At 40.7% G+C, this 23,363-nt stretch overlaps 1 protein-coding gene across 3 annotated transcripts in view; it reads left to right on the forward strand.

The window, feature by feature from the left end:
* PHACTR2 (phosphatase and actin regulator 2) overlaps nucleotides 1-23,363 on the forward strand; it is a 143,530-nt gene that overhangs the window by 69,035 nt on the left and 51,132 nt on the right. The window contains exons 3-6 of one of the 3 annotated variants that reach the window (XM_062186864.1): nucleotides 6,178-6,258; nucleotides 11,673-11,831; nucleotides 17,035-17,274; nucleotides 21,222-21,759. In XM_062186864.1, coding sequence (XP_062042848.1) covers nucleotides 6,178-6,258; nucleotides 11,673-11,831; nucleotides 17,035-17,274; nucleotides 21,222-21,759 — 1,018 coding nt within the window. The remainder of the gene's footprint in view (nucleotides 1-6,177; nucleotides 6,259-11,672; nucleotides 11,832-17,034; nucleotides 17,275-21,221; nucleotides 21,760-23,363) is intronic. The other 2 variants (XM_062186865.1, XM_062186866.1) reach the window with 2 other exon arrangements.

Here is a 23,363-nt window from a genome sequence, read left to right on the forward strand (position 1 = left end):
TACCCAAAGCCAAAAAATCATGTCTGTTTCTGAGAGATGTAGAAAATGATGCTAGATGAGCCTTCCTACCTGGTCCCTCAAAAAGATGTCTAATTTCCCAAGATCTACTCTGTGCAATAGAGTGTTTCTGCATTATGGGGAGGAAATGAAAATTAAGAGTTCACTCATAGGGCTCAGGCTAGGATCATGTGAATATATAGCTACATACATATAAATGTAACAATGAACAATGTACATGTCAATTACAGTAGAAATAATAGTAATAACCAATATTTATTGGATACTTGCTCGATTGTAGGTACTGCTGTAAGCCCTTTTATTGGTTTAAGTCAGTTAATGTACAAAAGAACCAGAAAAGTAGCAGCTGTTATTCTGTTCCACAGAAAAGGAAGCTGAGGCACAGAGATGTTATAGCACTGGAAAGTGCTTTCGTAGCTCAGAGAAAGTTTTTAATTCCAGCTTGTTGGGGTAGTGAGATTGCCATGCAGGGGGCCCTCTTTGAAGAGGATTTAAAATTCTAGTGAAGATTTCATCAGTGAGTGAGTGATAGGGAAAAAGTTTCTAAGAAGAGGAAACAGTAAGTGAGGGCAGGCATTGTGGAGCCACTTAGGATGCCGGCATCCCATATCTGCACTGGTTCAAGTTCTAACTGCCCTGCTTCTGATCCAGCTTCTTGTAAACGAGCCTGGGAAAGCAACAGATGATGGCCCAAGTGCTTGAGGCCCTGCCACTTATGTGGGAGACCCAGATAGGATTCTGGTGTCCTGGCTTTAGCTTGACCTAAACCTGACTTTCACAGCCATTTGGGAAGTGAATCAGTGAGATCTTTCTCTCTCCTTCCCCTCACATGTGTGTGTGTGTCTGTCTGTCTCACTCCCTGTGCCTATGAAACAAATAAATATATCTTTTTTATAAAAGAAACAATATTGAAGGAATGCAGCTGAAGAGGTACAGATGATATGTAGAAAATGGGTAGACGTAAAATTTGACTTTAACATTGATCTTGTGACAAAGATGCAGAGGAAAAGTGAAGGGAAGAAGGGTTTGTTGGGATGCCTTGTAAAGCTAGGCTGCTGGTCCAAGGATTTCAACTTGTTCTGTGTTCTGAAGATCTCTGAATAGGGCAGTGGTGTCATCTGATAAACTAGAAAATGGCCAGGCCTGGGAGTGTTGCAGGTGGGGATGTTGATTTTAGTTCACTGCCTTGCATTCTTGGGATGTTTTGGAAGGTTTTCACAAGTGTCCTGCTGGATGGCATTGTGGTGGTTGATTTCTCTAAGTGACTTAGCTACCTATGCCTTGTGAAAGGTCTTTTAGAAAGGAGACCATTCTCTGACATTCTGTTTTCTGCAGCTCGTATTGATGAGGAGTGAACCCCAGCCAGCTCTTATAGAATACTTTCTACACAAGACAAGCAGTTTTCTGTGTTTCTGTCACAGTTCTACAGTAAAACCATTCACTACTGAGAACCAAGAAGATAACGTAGCGCACTTATTTAATGCTTCCCTATTTGCTCTTCGGTTTTGTCCAGTCATTAAAAAGTGTTAGCATTGAGAATTAGGACTGTCTTTCCTCGCCAAATACTCTACACAAGTGACTTGTTGACTACAAGATTTATTCTCACGGATACTTCCAGAGCAAAATGCAATCCTGGCCAAGTCTGTGCTGAAAGGAGCTAGTGGCATATGCCCCAGCCTTTTTTCCTGAATGTAGGCTGTACAGTCACCACTCCACAGCGAGAAGGACATCATAAATCATTTCTGATTTATGGAGGGCCCGGGGAAGTACTACACGCTACTACTTGTCTGCCTCAGGACACTATGGGCTCCCTTCTTTGGTGCATGCAGAGACTTTTTCAAATGATCCATAGGACGGAAAGCTGAGAATTTTCCTTCTGACTATCCTAGCCAATGAGTAAAGGAGGTGGGGAGACAGGAGGCTATTGTACCTTAAGGTTTTGCCACAAGTCTCCTATACTTTCTCTACGTTGGCGGCTAGGAAAGGGCAGAAAACAAAACCATTATCATTATTAGCCTGTTTTAAAAATTCATTTATTTGACAAAGGCACATAGTTTCTGAGTTGCCAACAGCCTACAGGTCTTTGTTGGAGACACACTGATAAACAGAGCAGAATTTTGGTTCTCAGGGAGAGAAGATGGATAAGGACAGGAAAAGGAATGAGCTGTTCTCCATCAGGTATGCAAGGAGTGCATTTCTAATAAGGTGTTGTACTCAAGATTAAACTCAAAATATTCATTCACCCAGTGAAACATATGATTTTGCTTCATCTTGTGTTTGAAACCACTCGAGCTTTTCTCAATTGGGATGGAAGTGAGTAGCCAGGAGTCATTTATTTACCCAACTGGTGACATAGTTTTGAGGGAGAGGCCTTGCTCTGGCCTCCAGAGGTCTGCGCCCCACATGTCTCCTCCTTGGTAATATTTTGGATGTGAGAGAGGCTCCCCAGCACTGGTAATGTTGCTAAACAGATGAGTGTGAGCTTTAAGGTCCAAGAGCAGCTGGTGGGATGGTTGGTGGCAAATTCTAGGAGGTTCCCATAGCCTACTTTGCCGTCATTGAGCATAGGGAGCTGACTGTTGCTCTTTTCCTCTCTCAGTGACTTACTGTAGACTAGAGCCCTGAGAACTTGGGTTTGATTAATATGCAGAAGTTATGGGGAATGTGATTTTGACTCCTGTGAGGACCCAACCCCTTCCTAAAAATGAGGGTATTGATAGCTGAAGGGTCTGTGCCGACTGCTGAGCATCCTCCTCTGAATGTTCTGAAGCAGGTGAGCACAGTTCAGGAATGTTCTGAGATGGCCCCTGCTGTGCAGAACAAGTTGGACTAGAATGACCTCTCTGGCTCATGCCAATGCAGAACCCCTTAGAGCCCATGAACAAGTGGCCAGTGAATGTGCTCCACAAACATACAGACACTAGATCAACACGAGGGAAATATTTTAAAAGGTGAAGAATGAGATGCTTGTCCTTCTGTGAGAGCAGTGGTTGGAATTTTGTGCCCTAGCAACATACCTTCCATGCTCAGTTGCCTGTCGTTTGTTCTCCTTGGCCCTGTGCACAGATATCTGCATTATGTGTGAAAAATGCTCTCAGCCAAAGACCAAACAAATAGCCCATGGCGTTTTCCTATCAGGGCCTGTTCATAGGAGGTAGAGCAAAAGAACAAAGCTGTTGGTTTGGCTTGTTGGCAGGAAGCCCATGCTGCTGCCTCAACCCGGAGTTTACAAGGAGGAAAGGAGAAGAATTTTTAGCTGAGAATAAATTAGAATTAAAGCAACAGAAAACTCAAAACTAAAACTAAAGAATCCACCAGGGAAAACTAAGGATCCACCAGGAAAAGGCAGAAGCGTAAACCAGGTACATTCCCCGCTCTCAGATGATTTTTTTTTTTTTTTTTAGTATAAGATCAAAGTTTTTTTAAAGATGCCCTAAGCAAAGATTATAGAACAACTCTGATTCATGCTATAGGGTCACACAAGACTTGAGCTTGTGTTCAGAGACTGTTGAATCTTGTCTCTTATCCTACAGTTCATGAATTAGGAGCCTAGGAATGTGAAGTAATAGCCCAAAACCATGCAACTGGTTATGGGAGTTCTGGGTCTAGAATCCAGGATTCCTGAAAACCTTTTTGTGTCTTTAGGCATTTTTATGGGTGCAGAAAGCAATTAAATTTTTTGTTGAATATGAGAAAAGAGCAGATAAAGATAAAAAAGTTAGCCACAGTGACTGAATTGGCCATGAGTTTGGTCTGAGCCCAGTGACACTTGCCCTTGTAGTTGCCACCTCCACACTCAAACTTAGGATAGAACTGTCTTTGGTGGATGGGCCTGTCCTCAGGAGTGGGGACTGAGGCAACTGTTAGAAGAGGCTTCCAGAGTCCTGCCACCCTTCGATGCCCAGTCATGCCTGAATTGGTTGGGACCATCCAGGATGCCCCTAATCCGCCTGCAGAGTCTTGGCAGGGTTCCTTCCACCTGCCACTCTGGGTAGTGGTGTTTGACTTCCTGTGTCTTACAAGTCTGAACAAATCCAAACTGTATTTCATTAAGAACACATTTTTCACATAAAAAGAACTCATTTTACATAAAGAACTCCTTGCCCCCAACCCAGTTAACTTTGTCCTTTGGAATCGGTAACCATTCAGTGAGTTGCTGTTACTTGCTTCTGGAAGGGAGAGTGTGGAGTGAGAATGGGTGGGTAACCTAAAGGGGAGGGAGAGGAAGCTTGTGTGGTTACCCCTTTAAACCCATTCATTATCATTTTTTTGACCCTTCATTCATTCATTTATTCATTTTCTTATTTGTTTATATTCTGACTGTATCCAAACAATGTTTGAGAAAACTTATAACGAAGAGCATGTGTACTGTACATAAAAATATGAATAAGGGAAGTCAGGCTGTAGAGAAGGAGGAAATATGAATTATGCAAAATCTGTATTAAATATCAAGGTGTTTTTTTAAGGATTTATATACTATTTGAAAGAGTTAGAGAGGGAGAGACAGAGAGAGAAAGAGATCCTCCATCCACTTGTTCACCCACCAAATGACCACACGGCCTGGGGTGAGCCAGCCTGGAGCCAGGAATCAAGAGCTTTATCTAGGTCTCCCATGTGGGTGCAGGGGCTCAAACACGTGGGCCATCTTCTGCTGCTTTTCCCAGGCCTTTAGTAGGAAACTGGATGGGAAGTGGAGCAGCCGAATACAAACCTACACCTATATGGGATACTGGTGTCCCAGGCAATGGCTTTACCTTTTATGCCACAGCATCAGCCCCTTAAATATCAAGGTTTACCCTAACCTTTGTTACAGCCATGATGAAAAAGAAATCCAGAGTTCTCAGGTATCAGAGAAGGCAGAGAGGCTACATGATGGTCTCCTGGGGCTGCTGCCATTAGTAAACACTTGCTGAAGACTTTTACGCACTTACTACAAAGATTGCTTCCCAAGGCTTGGCCTCTCTCTTTCTCCCTTCAGTGTCCTTGCTTCAGTTTACCTGCATTTCTCACTAAACACATTTTTAGTGTTGTCATGAGCTCCCTTTGTGTGTGTCAGGGCATTATTGGGGTAATTGGCCTTAATTGAATTTATGTTGTCTAGAACATCTGCAGAAATGAGGCCAGGAGTCCGAATCCTAGGGAGGAAAGCTGGTCCTATTGTGGCTGCCCAGCCTCCAGTCTTCCTTATCTTCTCAAAGTTCTCTGGTCTTTTTCTGCAAAACCAGATACTGTTTGGGAACAGAGCGTCTGGAGGGAATAGAATTCTGCAGAACACACTTAGGAGAATGTTGACTCTAAGGATTAGTAGATGACATGATCATGTGTTAAATTTACACACCTTCTTGGTTCCTGGAAGTGGAGAGTGGAGCTGGCAGTTACATAGACATGTAGGGTTCATGAATTAATATTATGTATGGACAAGGCTAATACTACTCAGGCCCTGCTCCTGAACTCCTAAGCTCTATTCTGAAGTTGTTCCAGGAATTCAAATTTTTTTCCAGAGGGAAGAATCTGTGTTGAGATCCCCATCCCTTTCCATACCTATGAAAGCTGCCCATTCTGTACTCCGTTCTGTGGCCTGTTAAGTCTTGAGCTTTGTCTGGGGTGTACTAGAACCTTCTAGAATTTCTAAGTATGGCTGGCAAAGAGTTCCAGAAATCTGATATTGGACTTATAAAATAGATGTTGTGATAGAGAAAACACTGGAGAAGTGACTCTTTCTCATTGGGATACAGAGGAGTTACCAGAATATTTACTGAAAGTGTGTGGGTGGTTATTGTTTTAATATAATACATTCAGCTTCTACATGAACTGTACATCCATAAAAGGGTATGTTTTAGAATGCATCATTACGAAGAGAGCTCTTTCAAAGTAAGTAGTGGCCTCTATGCTCTAAGGTTAGTATGAAATTAAAGGTCTGGATTCTTGGCCAGAGATGATCATTTGAAAGACCAGGAAGAATAACTGGGTTTTGGGTCTTGGGCTGGAGTCCTTTGCCCTTGTCCTGGCTGTGTGGTTTCAACCCCAGCCACATGTTGTGCTAGGTGGGTTTGAGCCCCCATGTGAACAGAATAAATGTGTTCAGTTCTGCTTGGAATGTTTTTCTTAATTATTTTAAGCAATGACTTGATTCTTACCTGTGCTTATTCTTTTTAAAAGTATTAGAAAGGAAGATATCTACAAGACAAAGTAGAGAGGAGCTGATAAGAAGGGGAGTTCTTAAGGAATTGCCTGACCAAGGTGAGGAAATTAATCATACGTTTAAAATAATTTGAACCTTCACTCTTTGATCTTTCTCTCATTTTCTGTTGAAATTTAAAATGATCCTGGTCCTTGTCAGATGAAGCAGTGAGTGATACACTAAGGATCTTGCTTTAGTCTCCTGATGCTTTTGCGGGTGGCACAGAAGCTGAGGTGTTAGAGGAAAGGGACCTAGGGACTTCCCTGGTGAATCCTATGACACTCTCTACCCAAAGCTACAGAAATACATCAGAGCCTAGAGATACAGATAAAGATACAAAGGTTTAGCTGACTTCTCTGTCTCTGAGCTTCAGTCTTTCAGTTGTTGGTGTAAATAACTCCAACTTGATTCATGCCTTATTTGTTTCTCATGTCCTTCACACTCTATTATCCACTGAAATGGACTATCAATAAGGCATGAATGGGCAAATTAAGTTAATCTGCTTCATGCTTTCTCTTAAGTAAATTTCCTGCTTTGTGCATTCTCTTTATTGTTTTAAAAGCCTTTCTCTGAATCTAGTTGCCTCTCACCTTTTCCTTAACAGTGACTTTTCCAAGTACTTTTTTCTCTACCTCTAATCTCACCCTTTTTACAAAAGGTATTTATTTGAAAGGCAGAGACACACACAGAGAGAGAAACATAGAAGTTTTCCATCCGCTGATTCACTCCCCAGATGGCTGCACCAGCCAGGGCTGGGCCATGCCAAAGCCAGAAACCAGGAATTCCTGCGTTCTTTCTTCTGTGGGTGGCCTGGGCCCAAGTGCTTTGCTAGTGTATTAGAAGGGAGCTGGATGGAAAGCAGAGAGGTTGGGACTTCCAGCTGCACTCTGAGTGGCTTAACCTGTGCCACAATGTTGGCCCACTCTAATCTTACCTTTTTTTATATCCTCCCAAGGAAAGATCTTGCTCAGAAAATACAAGGATTAGATACAAACTGAGATTGCCCTGAAAAGAAGATACCAGCACCGGTCATTTCTCCAAATAAACAATACCAAGCGATTTTTATCCCTCCCACTGCTAAAGGATGTTTGGCATCCTTATTGATCTGTCTTATTTGCCTCCCCACCCCAACATTTGCTGGGAAAAATAGCATTACTGTACTTTTATGGAACAAATAGAATGCTATTAATTTGGAATTGAAATAGTAGTACTTATTCTCTTTGCTTGATATAGGCTCATATTATCCTTGCAAAAAACTTAACATGTTTTGGCAGTCACTGTTTATAAATCAAAATAGCATTCTTTTTCCAACATTTGAATAATTCCAGAGTGGAGCTTGGAAGTGTTTTACTGTTTCAGCCCTGCTTCAAAGACCATAGGGAAATTTGGGGTAGATAATACCATTTTTTCTTAAGTCCTCACAATTTTAGGTATTTTACTTCAGTTTCTAACCTGTCGAACTTTTCTCAATCTACTTTATCAATGAGTTTTATGTCTGCCCTAATTTTTTATTGAAACTGTTTCCTGTCTTGGGTTTTTAAAAATAAAAAATGCACATTTTAGACTTTTTAAACTTAACGATAGGTTTGCTGAATGAAAATTCATCTCTCACCCACTCTCCATGGAGGCAGGGAGAAGTTATAGATCCATTAAAAGCTGACAACTGAGCCATCAGCTTTATGGAGTGGGCCTAAGCAATTGCTTGGTATCATTTATTAGAAAATATTTTTTAAAATTAAAAAATTATGATTGAAAATGTTAATGAGTTTAAAGATAGATATTAAAGAACCATCTTTTTATAATTAAAAAATATAAAATTTTATTTTTTGTAAATATAAGTAGGAATGATCAATTTAAAGAAATGTTTCATATTGCTTTGTTATTATTCTGCCTATTCTATTAAACTATTTTCATCATAAGTTATGATTTCATGGCCAATATATACTTATTTCCCAGAAATATGACTATATTTGATCTTTATATTTAAATTTTATGGGCAAACATTTAAAGTTTTAAAATGTAAAATAATAAAACAGTTATTAACTTAAACATAATGTGATAGGTCTAATAATATCAAGGAAGTCATAAATTACTGAATCTTACTTTCCACCTTTTGTTCAGGACCTGTATAAAACTATAGAAATTGTCTAATGTTTGAAGTTCTGGAGGGTACCTGTGGTAAATTAAATCCTTTTCCATTTTTAGCCAAGAGATGGAGAAAATAGTTTTCTGTCATTTCCCCAAAAACCATTCTCTTGAAAATTTCACTGAGAAACTAGAAGCTGCCATTCTTGGTGGCAGCCTCCTCTCTTCTGCCAATGAAGATTCATTCCTGGCCTTGATCTTGCTTCAACTCTTGACAGTGCTTGTCAACTATGGGTCAGATGAGTCAGTACGTCAGATAGAATTTTTTCTTTTTTTTTTTTAAAGATTTATTTATTTATTTGAAAGGCAGAGTTACACAGAGAGAGAAGGAGAGGCAGAGAGAGAGGTCTTCCATCTGTTGGTTCACTCCCCAACTGGCTGCAATGGCCAGAGCTGTGCCCATCCAAAGCAAAGAGCCAGGAGCTTCTTCCAGGTCTCCATGCGGGTGCAGGGGCCCAAGAACTTGGGCCATATTCTATTGCTTTCCCAGGCCACGGTAGAGAGCTGGATCGGAAGTGGAACAGCCAGGTCTCGAAGGGTGCCCATGTGGGATGCCAGCACTGCAGGCGGTGGCTTTACCCACTATGCCACAGTGCTGGCCCCAGATAGAGTTTTTAATCCCTGGGTTTGACTCGAACCCCATCCTACCACATACCCTCACTCCTAGCTAGTACTATTACTATTATTATTCCTTTTAGATTATCTTTTCTATGCTCAGGACTAACTTCAGTCTAAAAAGTTCAATAATGGGTCATCTCTCCTGAGAAGTCCATGGTCTAGTCCAAGTTCAGTCCTGCCCTCTGATTCTTCCTCCTCATCTTTCTCCTGCTTTACATGAGGGCACGCAGGTGTCTTTGCCTGTCCACCATTCTTTTTCTCTGTGTATCTTTAACCTTCAAATGAGTCACTCACCTTTTGATCAAACGTGATTTTCTCCACGTATCTGTGCTTCCTTTAATTCAATCTCCAATACACCTGCTTACCAGAAAGAGGTAACTACCTTCAAATACTCTTCTACTTATTATTTTACTACATCTATCTGTCTGTGCTTTATCGCTGATTCTACTTCAAGATTACAACTATTGTTGCATTTTTCTCTTTCCTTTGCATACAAACCCTGCTGTGAAATTTTTTGGCCTGGGCCTCTTGCTGTTGCCTGCCCCCTGGTTCAGCATTTTGCACACTTTCCTTTGCTGTGCTTATGTTTTGCCTACATATGTATACTACATAAATGACTTAGCTTATTTTAATTCTAAAACGATTTTTTCAATGCATTAATACTAGGAAATCTTTACAGCACACACGTCAACTATAACTTCCGTTCTCTGCTTTATTGAAGTCCATATTTATAAAAAACATATCTCTTTCTACAGTTATTTTAAGAAGCACTAGCTTTATTTATAACTCAAAGTATCCTTCCACATTGTTGATTATTTTCCATTATCATAAAGTAATCCAATTTCCTCTTGTGCCACATGATTTAATTTTCTCACTTTGTTATAAATTTAAAGTATCAATTATTTAACCTACTGAAGAATTTTGATACAATAATGCTTAAAATAAAATTGTCACCAACATAATTTCAATATATTTTATTACCAACTTAGTTAAAAGAAAGCATAAATTTGTAATGAGTTGCCTAAAAAGATTTTTATATAAAGAAGATTTTTATATAAAGAACTGTTTTTGTTTTCTTTGCAATTGTCTATTCTTACATGATTTTCATTTTTTTCTGGGTGTATTGTGCTGCCCCTTCTTCTATAGCTGGATGCTTGGAATTCAATAATATGAATAAAAAATCTTTTAAGTTCTTTTTGGTTTTGGCATGTACTCTTAAAAATTCTTAGATTAATTTTATTAAAATAGTTTAAATTTACTTGAATGGCATTGCCTTCAATTATTGTCTATTTTGGTTTTATCTGGAATCAGATTATAGGTTCTTGGGAGTTATATAACCTAACAGTAATTGCTTCTTCTTTTTAAGCATAGCATAATTCCATAATATGTATTTTACTTCTTAAAATGTAATTCATTTTTGTTAAGAAAGCCAATGAATTTTAATTTGAACCTCAGCAATGAAAATTTGGGAAATGTTCTCTGTTTTGTAAAGATTGCCAAAATACTATTAATGGAAAATTGCATGGAAATAGCTCTGATTATGTATTTCTTCAAGTCTACCAAATCAGAACTTTAATTATTACTTTTTCTTTTGATGACAGCAAAATTCTTAAATGTTTCTGGATATAAACTGGGTTTGTCTTTTCAAGCATCACTGAAATAGAAGTTTCTGCAAAATCTTTTTCTCTAGAAACCCCCAGAAATGGTGAAAGTTTAAGATTTAAGATTATTTATCAATTAGATAATGTATTAGAAATTTTATTTTCATCTATGATTTAAAAAAAAATCCCTTTATGATTTTTTTCATGTTTTTCTCCCTAAAATTCCAAATTATTAGGTCAACTGAAGAACTTTTTGGTTACTTATATATAACAACTGCCTCAGTACATCTCAGTCTTTCCATAAACACAATGAAAATAAAACTAGCCCTGGTACCATCTTTTCATTGACTATTAATTATCTTACTATGAACAATTAAGATATCATGTATGTACTCTGAAGACAGTGGTGCTTGGAAATTTTCATATACTTTCACTAATCGTGTAGTTACATATCACATTGTTTGTGTATCTGCATTCATCTGTGGCTTTGATGCTCGTTGAAATATTTACTCCATATGCCAGATTATTCTCATCAGTATTCAGTTTCTGAAGAAGAAACATATAAATACTGATTTCAACAAAACGTGGGCACAAGAACATAGGGACTCTGCTGCCCTGGGTTAGCTTGTGGTCAGGATAATTGCTCCTACTGTCTTGAATGGCAGATAGATGTTCTCTCCACAGCTGCCTTCCCCTCATTACTAAGAGTTTTCTAGTTCTTTTGTTTCAAGTAAATTGTTTAATAATACAAGGGTACTTCCAAAAGTTCTTGGAACATTGAATTAAAAGATACCTTTGTTTTGGTATAAAACAATTTTTAAATCCATGTCTAGTTTTCCACAATACACATTTGCCCTTGAACTTTTTACATACTCTGATATGCATGGATTTTAAAGATTTTTTTTTCCACCAAAATAAGCTTAATTTTCTAAATTCCATTTCCCACAAACTTTTAGAAGTATCCTCAGTACCTGATGAAACGATCCAGGATGCATTTAGTTCCCAGGGCCTGAAACGTGAACCCATATCCTCCAAATCCTAGTAACTGGGAAACTGGTTTTCCAAAACGCCATCAAGTTAGACATCTAGGTGTTTCTTTCCCATTTTAGATGGAGATGTAACAGTTAACTTTGAAAATTCAAACGGGCACATGATACCCATCGGAGAGGAATCTACCCAAGAGGAAAATGTAGGAAAGTCTGAAGAAGGTAATGGCTCTGTATCTGAAAAAACAACACCTCTGGAGGAAAAGTCAGAAGATAAGAAAGGTAAAATAAAGAGAAACCCCATAACATGTACTTTAGTGCAACTCAGTGTGAAAACCAGGTCTTAGGCTCCAAAAAGTGGAATCTGCAGAGAGGAGAGCTACAAACACCAAGAAGGGGTAGTGATGTCTAGTGAAGGTGATGAGCTGGCTTCCTCAGGTGCAGGCATCCACTGTATAAGCACATCACTCATTTGATTTTTTTATAATTAAAGAGGATTGGTTAAAGGTAATAATCAGAAGACGTGGCCTCTTCAATTAGCAATATCTGAGACTGTTAGCCTTTTCTTGGGATCTTAAACAAGTCAAGAAATCTGAAAACTTTCTCAGCTGATTGTCAGTACTTCAGGGAAAAATATGAAAACCCACCTAACTTGTTCAGCCCAGCACTGTCTACATAGCAGTAGGACTTGGCCAGTGGCATCCGCACACCCAATTTTGTAGATTGTAAACATGTCTGAGACTGAGACCCAAGAATCTTCCCCAGAGATGCAGCTTTGGGTTGTTGCTCTCCTGGCTGATTGCCACAGCCTTAGCTCCTTGATTTCTCTGTGCACTTGGAAGTTTCAAAATGTGCCAGAGGCAATTACACTGTTCCCTGCAAAGCTGCTTTAGAGAGCTTCCTTTCTAGAATGAATACCCTAGAGATCTGAGATACCTGCAAAATACAGGTCCATCAAGGACCCCCTGGAACATTCCAAAATTCCTCGCTGTGGATTGATTTCATCTCAATACCACTGTGTTACATGTAGGAACCTGTAAGCCTTGTGCTCGCAGTCCTGAACTGCAGCTCTCACCAGGAAAGCTGCTCTTGGAAGTTTCTAGATGAACCCATGCAGCATAAGTCCCACTCTCCTGTCTCAGCAGTCTGTTGAATTTCAAATACATCTGTGATTCGTCCCTGGCACAACCCTTTCACATTCAAAATCACATTCCTCATTATGTAATAGTGCCATCTTTTTTTCTAATCATTTATGTTTACCTGAGAGACAAAGAAACTCCATCTACCAGTTCGCTCCCCATATGCTTACATTGGCTGGAAATTGGCTAGGCTAAATCTGGGAGCTGGGAATGCAATCCAGATCTCCTAGATGGGTGGCAGGAACACAGTTACTTAAGGCATCACCACTGCCTCCCAAGGTCTGCATTAGGAAGCTGGAGTCAGCCTTCCCAGGGTCCACATTAGCAGGAAGCTAGAGTCAGAAGCCAGAGCCAGGCATCAAACCCAGGCATTCTGATGTGGGAGATGAGCCTCTTAACTAACATCTTAACCAGTAGGCCAAACACTGACTCCCAACAGTGTTAAATTTTAGTGACTGCCTCATTTGCATATGCATCAGTCCCTGGACTGGCCGAATTTCAAAGGATATGTTTTCTTTAACCTAATAGAAAGTTGCTGACAGTTTTATGTTATCTAAACAAACGGGCCTTGATGTTCTAGAAGTAAGGGGGCAGACCTTATAGGTCCATGAATAATTGAGAGGTGTTTTGTTGTCTTATTCTTTGTTTAGAATTAGTACATTCAGTTCTTTCTGGTCAAATAAGGGCCAAGACAGCATCATGCTTGGCTAATTGGGACCTGAGGCGATGGAAGTGCCAGGAATGCTGTGTGCCATCAGTAGGGCTGTGTAGGTCTGTCTTGTTGGGTAGCCAGAGCACAGACCAGAGCCATGCTGACAAGGAAGAGAACTGTTAGGCGTGAAAGCCACTTCCTGAGCCTAAAAGGAATGTCACGCATAAAGAGCATTACCGAGTATTATGTTAAATAGAACACACCTCTGAATAAAAACAATAAATTACTTCTCTTGGAAAACATCACCTAATTCAGAAAACCAACCCAACATTGACTTTTGTTCCTGCTCTTCTTCTGGGCTCACTCCTTGGGAGCTCACTGCTGTGCAAACCCATCAACCCATGATCTTCATTCATTATTTGGGGATGTAATATGTGTTCCCTTTTCTTTCTGCATTAAGCCAGTTTATTCAAGAGCATTAGTGCAGCTATTAATTGATTGTATATCCAGAACTACATCATATGCCTTTAAAGTCCTAGATGTTTATATTATCTCTTAAAAGACAGTGTCTCAATACTTCAATATTTGAAACATCAATATAAAAAGAAAGCAAAACAGATGGCAAGTGACGTCTTCACACTCACTGTGTGGATAAATTGCACCCTGGCCCCCTGAGTATTTCTGGAGCTCCTGGAGGCACCCGACTGCATTTGCTACGGTGCTGCTTTTCGACCTCCTCTGCCTAACAGTGGAGGCTTCTTCCTTAAGGTCGTCAGAGCTCTTAGTCTCCCATAAGTCTTCCTTAGTAAGTGCCCTTAAATATGTAAAAGGCAGAAAAATGTACCTTCGGTCTGTTAAACGTAGCTTGATATTAAATATGAAAAATCTGAAAAATATTTGATTTTACTTCCATTGAGATATTTTTAAAGGGCCTTCAATAAACTAGTAAGTGATAAACACTTTTTTGTTCCACAAATAGTCGTTACCTAACGTAGGGGAAACCTCTATTGGGGACTGGGAGATTAGTGGTGAATGGAATAAGCCTTTGTCCCCGAGGACATCATGGCCTGTGAGGATATCCAGTGCAAGCAGGCCATTGCAACACAAGATGCATGGAAGGCCCACCTGCAGCAAGCTCAGGGAGCTCGCAGAGGGCACCAGAACTGTTTCTCAGAGGAAGACATCCCCACACTCAGGCCTGATAGAAAGCTGTCAGGTGAAGGAAAAGATTAGAGACAGGAGTGCATTATAGGCACAGTGAAGAATGCAGGCAGTTCTGGGGTTGCTGTAAGATTGTGGAGTTCAACCCTTCCCGTGGTGAAAGGAGCCCTGGCTGGAAGTGTAGTAAACAGCTTGTCTTGCAGGCTGTATGGTTGTAAAGCACAGTGTCCTCATCAAGCCAGAAGGCATAGGCAGCCCTTTCTTTACAGCCTTGTGAAAAGGTAACATTCCTGTACACCATCAGTTTCTATCAGGAGCTCAGGTTGTACAGGAATAGTACAAAATGCAACATGACTTAATTTATTACCTCCCCAATACAAGGAAAGAGTGTTTTCTATGGATTTGTATGTCAGTAACGATCAGCCAATCAGTCATGCTCATTGAATGGGTGTGGTTTTTAGAGCATTGTATTTAATGAGATCATAAAATATTAGGAGAGAGAGAAAATATAATTTAATTAGAAAACAGTTTTTGCACACTCACCTGTGTGCTCATGTATACGCACACAAGTCATACATGACACTACAGCGGCAGACACAGATAACTGGTAGAGTTCAAAGACAAGGAAAAGTGGCCCGTGCTTTCCCAGGGGCTGGCAGACAGTCTGTGTGCACAGTATGTGCTTGCCCTCCCCAGCAGGCATTATCATTCCTGGAAGTCATAGGGAGAGCCAGGTTCTTCCCCAACCCGGAAGCTGGATTCTTTGGGATTTAGCTTTAGGTTTGGAAACCTTGTGCAGAAAGAAAAGAGATCTCTAGATGACATGCCATCAAGGCAAAGGATAAGGCACATAAGGTGCATAGTATAAGAGAGAATTCAGTGCTGGAGACCTTCCTGCCATCACCATAGACAATGTTGTTGGACTTGGTCTCCACACATAGTATAATGCTCAGGGCTAAAATTACAAAGATGTATTTAAAAGTTGGCCTTTACTTGTGTCACAAGGCTGCCAAGTCAGGTACATTTGTGTATTTTATGACAAAATTAAATGTTTAGCTGGACATCAACTTGTATCATTCTCAACCCCAGCTGACTCTTAAAATGAAAAGGCCTGCTGGTTCAGGCCATGGAAGGGAGTGAACGTTGCTGTGTTACAAATGATAAGCAGCTTAGCTGAAGAGAAAACATGTAGAAACAGAGAGGCAAAAATACAAAATAGCCCTTGATAAGCTTGAGTGAGTGTCTCCCACAATAAGGCTGAATGAGTTCGGATACACTGACTTGGGGAAGGGTTGCAGTTCTAGCAAGATAAAAGGTGAACCTTAACAGAAATGTTTTATTGGTCACCTACTGTAATGCCAGTCACTATTATGGTAGTTACAGATGTGACTTCATGTGGGATGTGGTAAAGAAAAAGCAGGGGATAGAGTTTTCACTTCATACTCTCTAAGGTAAGAGGGAAGACAAATAATAAAATGGAACGCACTCCAGTATAACAACCCTTTCTTGGTCCTTCAGTAATGCGAAGATATATCCAGGCTTAGTCTTGTCTTAACGTTGTCTTATGTTTTTTATTGTATTCCATTTTTAAAAGAAATGCTGCTTAGCTCTTTGGTCCAGAACTACATTTTAATTATTTTCATTCCAATCAGACACTAGTGGAAAACATAGGGATGTGAATTAATGAATGAACTTGCAGCGCCTCTGCTTTCAGTAATGAGAGGCTAATGCCATGTCTCCCCCCAGTTATTCAGCTCCTCCAGAGATACTTCCGTTTTTATGTGTACATTTCTTTTGTGTTCATTTTAGCCTTTATCTTCCCAAAATCATTATTTGTGTTTACAAACACACCAAACTTTATATTTTTGGAGGCCTATAGTTGTTAGACCAGGAAGTTGCCCTGGTGTCCTGGTAGAGCCTGAGAACTTGCCAGTAGTGAAAAACAGCCATTGTTCAGCACATTGTGCCCCATGTAAAAGATCCTCCAGAGTCTCTGTTAGCTTAAGCATCATTGATTTTTGCCCACAGTGAATCTGAGCACGAATCCCTTTCAAGTTCCCGGAGGTAACTGTGAGCCCAGTGGTTGCTGTGGCTGTGGATCCTCACGCCATGGTGGTGTATGTAATGAATGCACTTATCTCCCACTCTGGAGAGGCCTTGGGTTCTGGCAAATCTCTTAAATTGAAATTTAGCACTAAATGCCCCCCTCATCATCTAGCAGCCTAGCAACCAGACTGGAGGCTGTAATCAGGGCCTCTGTCCTGCAGACTTGACATTCACCTTCAACAAAACTTTCACAAATTAACCCATGGAACCCAGTTTTCTCAAAGGGGCAACTAATGGACCCAAACAGCACACTTTGTCTTTCAGCCTTTGTTTTTACACCAAATTTTGCTCTGCCAAGTGCAGACATCCACCTGATTCCCAAGGGCCAAGCAGCCATATGTGTGTATCACTGTCGCCTTGTCATGCTCCTTGTATTTCTATGGTGTGTGTCTGTATCAGTCTGTTCTGTTCAATTTCTCACTTGTAGAGAACACTGAAAACCACTCTGAAACTCCGGCAGCTCCTGCTCTACTTCCTCCAGCTCCTCCTAAGCCTAAACCCAAACCTAAACCCAAAAAAACACCTGTACCTCCAAAAGGGGCCACTGCTGGGGCCAGCCACAAAGGTGACGAAGTGCCTCTCATTAAAAAAAATGCCAAGGCTCCTGGTAAGCAGGCCCCTGTCCCTCCACCCAAGCCAACAAGCCGAAACACGACCCGAGAGGCTGGTGAGTATGGCGCCAGTGTGCTGTGGGGTTGAGTCCAGGGTGCTGGGCTCTGAGATGGGGCTAATTGTTTCTTCCACATGTGATGATCTTTTGGTGTCTTAAAAGTTCAATATCAGTGTATTCTACCTTGACACAAAGAATACCTGGGTGATGCCTTTGTTGCTATCTACCAAAGGAGAGAATTTATTGATTAGTTCACTATTTTTTATAAAATGTTTATTTTATTTGAGAGGCAGAAACACAAAAAGAAAAAGAGAGGGATCTTCTCTCAGTGTGTTCACTTTCTAAATGCCCACAACAACCAGGGCTGAGGCAAGCCAAAACCATAAGCGTGAAAGTCCATCTGGGTCTGTCACATGGGTGACAGGGCCCAAGAGCTTGAACCATCACCTCCTGCCTCCCGTGATGCATTAACAGGAAGCTGGATTGGAAACAGAGGAGCCAGGACTTGAGCCAGGCACTCTGATATGGGATGTGCGTGTCCCAGAGGTGGCTTAACACTCTGCACCACAATGCCTGCCCTCACCTGATCAGTTTTTTAGTTAATATGCTTCTTTCATCTTGGTTAATACCCAGCTGCAGGATACATGGAGTAATGTACCTGATGAATGACAGTGATCTATTATTTAGACATTGACTGACCTACCTATTTGAGTTTATGAGTGACCTTTTGGCTTGGGTTTTCTTTCAGAATATCTTTGGTTTGCATATGCAGATATATTATTTATCTTTGATATGTTTTTGGATCTTAAATGTGAAATTGTCAATGTCCATAGTCATCACCTTTCTGATAAATGACAAAGTCATCACATCACTTTGGTCAGCTCCACCACACCACTTTCTATTGCAGTCAAAAAAGTTTCTCAGAGGAGCTGGAGTTACATGCTCAGGACCACCTTGGCCATCCCTTACCCCAGTAGAATTCATTTTGTTATAAGGTAAAACATCCTCATGTGATGAGGTTACAAAATGCTACTACAAATTGCCAGTGGGTGTTTGGGGCATCTGCAGTAGCTTCATGGATTGTATATCCACCTTCCTTTCCAGTCAGATATGCTTAATACAAAGGGTAGCTTCTGTTTCTCTAGTGAGGTAGAATGAACATGCCTATCATGTAGTCTGACTTTTAAAAGGACATAAATCAAAGACCACATGCTCAAAGGCTTTTCCCTATTGACGTGTGCATAAGAATTCTCTTGTGCTGTGGCAAATCTCATTTTCTCTAAAATCAACAGTAGTTGTCTAGCCTGCTAGGATTTGCCTTGGTGTCGTTTTTTGATTTTTGGTTTTTTTTAACCCCTCATAATTTACCCTTAATGCTCAATTCAGAGAATGGTCAGTTGAGAGGATAGCCTGCTATCTTGATGCCAATAGGTGGTTCTCTCCCTGGGTTCCTCTGTTTCCCCCTTTGACCCTCAGTGTCTGGGTCTCTTCTAATAAGCTTTCCAATGAGACGGCCCAGAACGGTGTGCCAATGGTGCTGAAGGACCATTTCCACAGAGACTGGCTGCCTTCACGTGTCTGCGTCCTGTCTCATTGTGCCTCTGTGTGTTTCCCAGACTGCTTTACAAAGCCCAAGAATGCTACTTGAAGTGAAAGAGACACTGATCCACTTCTTCAGGCAAAGTCCCAAACTATCACAGTGCCTTTGGGGATCATGATCCAGCCCTCAGAGACTTTCCCACTGCCTCATTCGCACATGGCGGTGGCTCACTGTGGACTCGGCCTGGACAATCAGAAGAAAGCTGATGATTAATGCCATGGCAGGGGACAACTTTCATGAGAGATTTTTAGTTCCTAATAGATATTTCACTTGAAGATTTATTTATAGTCTCATGATGTTCCTAGGAATAAGGGAAGAGTACATTTTCTGCACTGTGTTATAAGAGGTTTGACCAGCAAACTCTTAAGTGTAAATATGCTTGAGAGTACTCCATCAGGAACCTATGGATACTCCCTTTGTAACTGTGTAGAGCTGTCTGCATGGTGACTTTGTATTATTACAAAAATGCTGACTGTCTGGAAAAGCTGGTTCAAGTGCAGCTCTTGAGTTCCCATCATATCTATTAAATTCTTAGGACAGTGATCAGTTAAAACTTCCTCTATAATTAAATTAGCATAGACTTCCAGCCGGTCAGGTATCAGTGTATAATATTCACTTGCTTAGCCAGGGAGATTAGGTGAAATCTTCCTTATTTTTCTTTCTTTCTCAATGTTATACATTGTTAACAACAGAAGTCCATAGTAAAGAAAGGTGACATTTATTTTTTTATTCATGATATTTATTCATGGTAAATTAGGCAACATGGCTGATTAACAAAGGCCTGTCATTTTAGGAAATATTTAAAGAAAAATATTACATAGCTTGAATTTGCACTCCAGGCATTGGAAAAAATACCTTTTTTTCCTTAAGCCACGTTAACATTAAACTTTTCTGTTAGGAAAAAGTTTTCTTCAAAAAATTATTAGAGTTAATATGCAGAATGGATTTTGTTTAACTGAACTACGAAAATAGTTGGATGTGTTAAGGCATCAAATCCTTAGTGTCTATGTTATTATTAATAAATTTAGAATGGACTTAGACTGAAGGAGTATGCTCTCGTAGTCAGGTGAAGGTTATTAATTATAAAGATGCATCAAGAGGTCCAGATTTGGGGGAAGCAAATTCTAGCTATGTATGTCTAATAATAAAGAGCCTAAAATGTAGAGACTCTTTTTTAGCTTGAATCTTGTCACTAAGGGAAACTGGCCTCTTTGGTGTATCAGAATTAACAAGTCCTGAATCTCATTGTGTGTTCCTTTGTTTCTTCGTCACTGACTCCCAATTCGATTCGGTTATAACCAGAAGGTAAGTTACAGAAGCATCTGTTCACAGTGTGGATCAGCTCCATGACACTAACAGAAAGTTTTCTAATGTTTATGTGAAAAAGAAGGAACATACAACATTCTAACAGAAGTAATTAAAAGAAATTTGTAGATTATGAAGGTCATAAAACAAGAGTGTTCTCTTGGAAGTTCACATGGATTACCTAAAATGGCATAACGAAGAGGATGGTTAATCCTCTTTCCCCTGAAAATGGACTGGATGAAGGCAGCCCTTCCTAGAAGTGGCGGATACACCATGGCGTCCTCTGAGGAGGGCCCTCTTGGAACGTAACTGCTAAGGAACATAAGATCTGTGAAGGTGGAGTCAGGGGTTGTGAGAATGATCCAGTGTTCCCTTCAGGTTATTCCGGTGCTGCCCATGTCGATATCTTGTGCTGGGGGAGGAAGGTTTATTTCCCTGCCTCTTGGTGTTGAAGGAGGCTTGTCCTTTCTATGTGACTGCGTGTTTTCCCTCTGCCTCATCACTGCTGCAGATGGAGGTTCAGGCCAGCATGGCAGGCTTTCCTTTCTGCTGCTACGGGGATGGCTGGTTTAGAGTTTACTCCTTTAGCAGTAGAATGAGTGAATTTGCTGTTGACCCAGAAAATAGCTGGGACATATACCCTGGCCTCTGCTGAATGTGGGCTGCCATTCTATTCCCAGAAAGACATTCTTATGAAATGTGCTAAGCCCAGTTGTATACTTTTTCCAGCTAGCGGCTAGTGTCTGAACCCTACACACCATAACGTCCCTTCTTCAGGGCATACAGGGGCTTTGCCAGGTGACCCAGAGGATGAGGAACTGAAAATTTTCCTATTGGCTTGTCCAGATAAAGACTAGAGGAGGGCGAGACAGAGGGCTTTGACTCTTAGTTTTGCCATGTCACTTGTTGTCCATAGATTTTACACAAGGAGCAAATAAAAAAATAAAACCATTATCATTATTGGTTTATTTCCTTTCATTTATGTGTCCAACAAATTTTAAAGGGAACATTTTAAATATCATTGACAATTACAACTTGACTGCTTTATTTAAAAAGCATTATATTCTCTGATTTTTAATGCAAAATCTCTCTGTTTTAGCTGGTTCCTCTCATTCTAAAAAACCAAGTGGCTCCAAAGCGTCGACTTCACCATCTACTTCATCCACCTCATCTCGTCCCAGAGGTTCCAAGGAGGCAGTTGCTAGCAAAATGGGGACAGCGGGGACTATAAAGGGCAAGAAAAAAACTGGCAAGCAGTCAACGACATCTCGACTCTCCTCAGAAACCACCACTTCTGGTACATCTGACCTCACAGGAGAGCCTCCAGAGACCAGAGTGGAGAGTCTCAAACCCAAACAGACTGTCCCCGGGGCAGAGGAGCAGACCACAAGCAAGTCCAAGTCCTTAGTCCCTGCTCCCCCCATGGCTCCACCACCTTCCCCCCCAGCCCCTTCTCTTCCTCTTGAAGATCAATGCGTTGTTGCTTCAGACACTCCAGTTGTCCTGGTCAGCAATGGAGCTGACTTGCCCATGTCTGCCTTAGACCCAAGTCCATTCCTTTGGACTGAAGAGACGACGTGCAGCACCATGCTTCCCTCAGGCACTGGCTTAAATGCTAGCAGAGAAAATGCAAAATGGTGAGTTAGGACAAAGCTCATATTCCATCCGAGTACTAAAGATCACTAGAGTATTGTTTCTTTTATAAGGTAATCTACTGGATGTTATGTAAGCACACGTGTAATCCAACTATCCATTGGTTTTTCTTAGCCTTGCCCTGGAAATGCCAGGGGCTGTCGGTGAAATTCATGTTGGTAAAGCTAAAAAATATCCCTTCTGATCTGTCATTTTAAAGGACAATTAGTACCTGCTACTGTACTTCCTTTTCTCATCCTTAGACTGTCCCCTTGACTCCTTAGAGAGCTTATTTTGAATCTGTATTACCTTTATCCAGGTTGAGAACCCACTCCTACCCATTTTCTTTTTTTTTTTTTTTTTATTGTATTTTTTTGACAGAGTGGACAGTGAGAGAGAGAAACAGAGAGAAAGGTCTTCCTTTTTGCCGTTGGTTCACCCTCCAATGGCCGCCGCAGTAGCGCGCTGCGGCCGGCGCACCGCGCTGATCCGATGGCAGGAGCCAGGTACTTATCCTGGTCTCCCATGGGGTGCAGGGCCCAAGCACTTGGGCCATCCTCCACTGCACTCCCTGGCCACAGCAGAGAGCTGGCCTGGAAGAGGGGCAACCGGGACAGGATCGGTGCCCCGACCGGGACTAGAACCCGGTGTGCCGGCGCCGCAAGGCGGAGGATTAGCCTAGTGAGCCGCGGCGCCGGCCACTCCTACCCATTTTCATTTCAACCATTCTAACTCCTGATTTCCCACCACAATATTGCCTTCTTTTTTATCTCCTCAATTCCCCACTCAACTCAAATGTTATCTCCTCTGTGAAGTCTTCTAATAGCTCTAGACAGAATTGCTTATTATATCCACTACACAAAGACAATCCCTTTCCCCTGTCTATGGGACAGAAGTAGCCAACATGTCTTATTTAACTCTATGTCTCCAGTAACCAGAACAGAGCATGGTAGGCTTTAGACACTCAATGGATGCTTATTGAATTATTGAATGAAAATGAAAGTGAGCTAAACTGATTATAAGAAAAGTCGATCTATTTTGAGATTTGATTATTGTTTATAGCCCTTGTCTATACTCTTGAGAAACAATGATTTTTCTACTACTTGTTGAATTCCTTATTTGATGGAGGAGTAAGCTTGTGATTATAAAGTAAATTGAAAGTATTTCATTATAAAAATTAAAAGAAAAATAAGAAAGGAAGGAGGAGAGAGGGTGAGAGCAAGCGAGGGAGGGTAGGGTGGGAAATATCATTATACTCTTAAAACTGTATATATTAAATATACAAAATTTGTTTCCTTTATATGTTTCAAAAATTATTAAAAAGCCAGCCTACTTCAATATGGTAGAACTAATGTTGAAGATGAGATTGACCCTGGTGGCTAGATTATTATAAAGAGTTTAATGGAAGATAAAAGGTAGTGCAGTTAGTCTTAATTACTTTAAGGTAATTAAACAAAATGGGCCAAGGAAGTTGAGTTGTCCTTAACTGAGTTAGTGGCCCCATCTCATCCAGTTGTCCAAACCAGAAACATGGTGTTCATCCTAGGATCGCCATCCTCCTTCATTCCTTTCATCTACTCACAAAGTCCTGCAAATAGTCTGCTTATGG

Source organism: Lepus europaeus, chromosome 3 (assembly GCF_033115175.1).
Source record: "Lepus europaeus isolate LE1 chromosome 3, mLepTim1.pri, whole genome shotgun sequence".
Taxonomy (NCBI): Eukaryota; Metazoa; Chordata; class Mammalia; order Lagomorpha; family Leporidae; genus Lepus; species Lepus europaeus.